Source organism: Sinohyriopsis cumingii, chromosome 7, assembly GCF_028554795.1.
Source record: "Sinohyriopsis cumingii isolate HCF-2022 chromosome 7, ASM2855479v2, whole genome shotgun sequence".
Classification (NCBI taxonomy): domain Eukaryota; kingdom Metazoa; phylum Mollusca; class Bivalvia; order Unionida; family Unionidae; genus Sinohyriopsis; species Sinohyriopsis cumingii.
Window position 1 is genome coordinate 36,414,297 of NC_142967.1, and position 3,596 is coordinate 36,417,892.

General features: G+C 30.6%; 1 protein-coding gene across 1 annotated transcript; it reads left to right on the top strand.

Annotated features, from left to right (window-relative positions):
* Window positions 1-367: 367 nt before the first annotated feature.
* On the top strand, window positions 368-2,848 carry LOC149795020 (uncharacterized). Its single transcript, XM_089963747.1, has 2 exons — window positions 368-1,239; window positions 2,661-2,848. Exons 1-2 carry the CDS (start codon window positions 384-386, stop codon window positions 2,846-2,848), a joined length of 1,044 nt encoding a protein of 347 aa, XP_089819873.1. The 5' UTR covers window positions 368-383.
* Window positions 2,849-3,596: the final 748 nt, after the last annotated feature.

A 3,596-nucleotide genomic window follows, 5' to 3' on the forward strand; every position in this document is an offset into this window, starting at 1 on the left:
TCAAGGACACATACAACAGAGTTATCACTCTGGTTTCTAGATGCAGTAGGTATTTTTTCTTCCAAACTTTAACTCATCTTGTATGGTTTCATAACAAAATACCTATTGATTTTTCAGTGGTCTAACAATTTCCATTTGGCAAAGAGGGATATTAAATACGTGTATTTTTATTTCGCTTATTGCGCCTGATAACCTTTAAATGCTTGAAACATTGTCACCCCAGGTGCGTAGTCAAGGACGAAAATTAAATGAAGTGCCGTAATTGCAATGGAACTCAAGGCGAAAAAATTCATACGTCGCACAAGGCACAGATATCATCTCTCATGGAATGTGGTTTCCAGTTCTTGCTCTGATTTTGTTGCGAAAAGTGTGATCGAACGTCCATGTATTTCAAGATTCACAGTTTAGTATGTGACAGACACAAACGTAAGCTGATTCGAATAATGTTTGTGGTAGTATTTATCTTTGCAGCGGTTATGTGGGTTGTGACATGCACTTCTAAAATACTTAGTAATAAACGGCAAAGTTCAGGAAAATTTACACTGCGTGTTATTGTTATGGTTTATAACAGAGCTTCGTCACTTAGGAGATTGTTAGAATCCTTAAACAATGCTAACTATTATGGTGACAGTGTGACGTTGGAGGTCTGGATTGATCGCTCGAAAAATGGAACTATAGATGTACAAACATATAATTTTGCCCGATCATTCACTTTTCTACACGGCGACTATCATATTTTCAACCATACGCATCATTCGGGTATATACGGACAATGGATGGAAACATGGAAACCACAGGAATACATTTCAGAAATAGGTGTTTTACTAGAAGACGATTTAACGGTTTCTCCATATTTTTACAAATGGTTAAGATTAGTTCATATGAAATACGAGCATATGGACTACGTAAATGGATTTTCGCTTCAGGGTATCAGTATTACACATGGAACTGGTGCAAAGTCGAGCTATTTAGATGTTGACAAAAAGCACAAGACCTTTCTATATCCAATAATAGGTACCTGGGGATTTTCTCCAAAGGTTAAAAACTGGTTGAAATTCTTAAACTGGTATAAAGAAAGCGCAAAGAATTCGACATTCAAACCACTTGTTCAAGGCTTATGGCCAAGTGAATGGTACAAAATATTTTTACAGCAAGGAAAAGAGGATTCAATGTGGGAAATGTGGCATATATACCACGCATGGACCAATAAAGAATTAACACTTTACAGCAATTTTCCAGGTGAAATCTACAACTACCACTGCTACTCCTCCTCTTATTCCTCCTCCTACTACTTTTTTATAAATACTTATTGTCATCTTTATCGTCACTGTCATCACGATAATAATCATCATCATCAAGGGTCGTAACCGAAATGCAGCGACAATAAACATGATGATAATGATAACATCATCATCATTACCACAACAATCATTTAATCGATGAGTTTATTAGCAAAATTTATTTTCAGTCCGCAGACCAAAAATAATATTTTTCTTGTATAGATATATATAGATATCGATATATATACATATATATATATATATATATATATATATATATATATATATATATATATATATATATATATATATATATATATATATATATATATATATATATATATATATATATATATATATATATATATATATATATAGATAAATAGATATATATAGATATAGATATATATAGATACATATATATATATATATATATATATATATATATATATATATATATATATATATATATATATATATATATATACATATATATACATATATATATATATATGTATACATATATATATATATGTATACATATATATATATATATATATATATATATATATATATATATATATATATATATATATATATATATATATATATATATATATATCAATACTGGGCGGCAAATGCATCTTTTAAAACAATGTGTTTATTTTCCACTCTTACATCATTTGTGTGTGCGTACATTTTCACAAAACAGGATTCCCCATCAAGATGAAATCTCTGTCAAGTGGACGATGGACGTATTCAGTCGAATTGCCTACTTGCACGCTAATAATATGGTACAATAAAGCACATATACTGACCGAAACATTATAAACTTTGCAAGTACCATACACTTTCAGAACGATTAAGGCTAATTAAGTTCATTGCTAGTTGGCTACACAATTTACATCAACTCACAAAACAGGCATTAGCCATGAAATGCGGGAATGACTGGAGTAGTATATACGAAGGGTAAACAGAGTGGTAAAAATAAATAATAACTCATTAAAAGCAGTCGGAAAACGGTTAACTACATGTTTATTATGTTTTGCAATCATACAAACATATACACATGAGTTTAAACTTATTGTAATTAAGTACAATTGAACACATCTTCATAACACATCTTCATAATAAAATCAAAATTACCCATAAACAGGTTATCGTAACCAATTTTTTTTCAGAATCTGAGATTGTGTGTTGTGCTAGTCTTTTTTTTTTGCAAAAGATGGCACCTGTATCCGGTCATATTTTAAAACAGGCGTACATTTCTGATGAAATGTAACGGTAAATGGTTCCGATATGATTGATGATTATATGTATTGTTTTGTATACGTGGCTTGGCATACTTATTTATGAATTTACCCTCTCTCTCTTATCCAGGACATAGAGGTTTAACAATAAATTGGAAAGAACCCGGATTACATTATTCGAGGAACAACAATGATTCACATCCTGATCCGATACTGCTAGACTGGAAACCAGAATACGAAGATCTTCCAGAAAACCCGGTCATAGTGGATGTAAATGGTATCGAGATGACGCCAGATCTATTCACTTTCTCTAGCTAAATCACATTCTGAAGTGGAAGTAAAATAATACAAAGACCCTATCCTATACACTAAAATAACATTTTTATGTTCGATTGGTTCACGTATCGACTGGTATCTCAATAACTGGAGCACGAACAGTAGAGAATATGTTTAAAAAATTACAAAATACATGTTTTAATATATCAGAGGAAATCATCATAATGTTCCTCACAAGCAAGGTTTAATAAAATAAGTTTTCAGTGATAGGTTTATGTGTATTCAAATTAATAAAACTTTAAAGCCCCGCCTCCATTCATTTTGTTGCTATGAGGAACAGACACAAAATTATTTTTTCAACCGGAGTGTCGGGTACGACCTTGCCTAATCCAAATAATTTTTCAGCTGATTTTAGAGGTGAGAAAATTAACAATTCGACAATATATGTTGCTGTTTCTTCTTGAAGCTAACAGGTAAATTTGTCAATAAAGAACTGTTTTTTTCGATGCGAATTTAGTGAGGCATGCACAGCATGTTGTAAAAAGTTGGAAACTTCAACCTTAACACTTACTTTTTAGGGCTGGGGTGTGCCTTTTAATAAGCGTTGTATTTATTCACGAATTCCTGACGCCATTGATTCGCATAATCGAATACTTTATATATATATATATATATATATATATATATATATATATATATATATATATATATATATATATATATATATATATATATATATATATATATATATATATATAATTGGGATAACAAAACAACACAACGCCAATAA

What these genes read in the sequence shown, in the direction of transcription:
- LOC149795020 (XM_089963747.1), top strand. Translation starts at nt 384, where the DNA reads ATGTATTTCAAGATTCACAGTTTAGTATGTGACAGACACAAACGTAAG. An exon ending in ACTTTACAGCAATTTTCCAG is followed by an intron (nt 1,240 to 2,660) that starts GTGAAATCTACA and finishes TCTCTTATCCAG; the next exon opens with GACATAGAGGTTTAACAATA.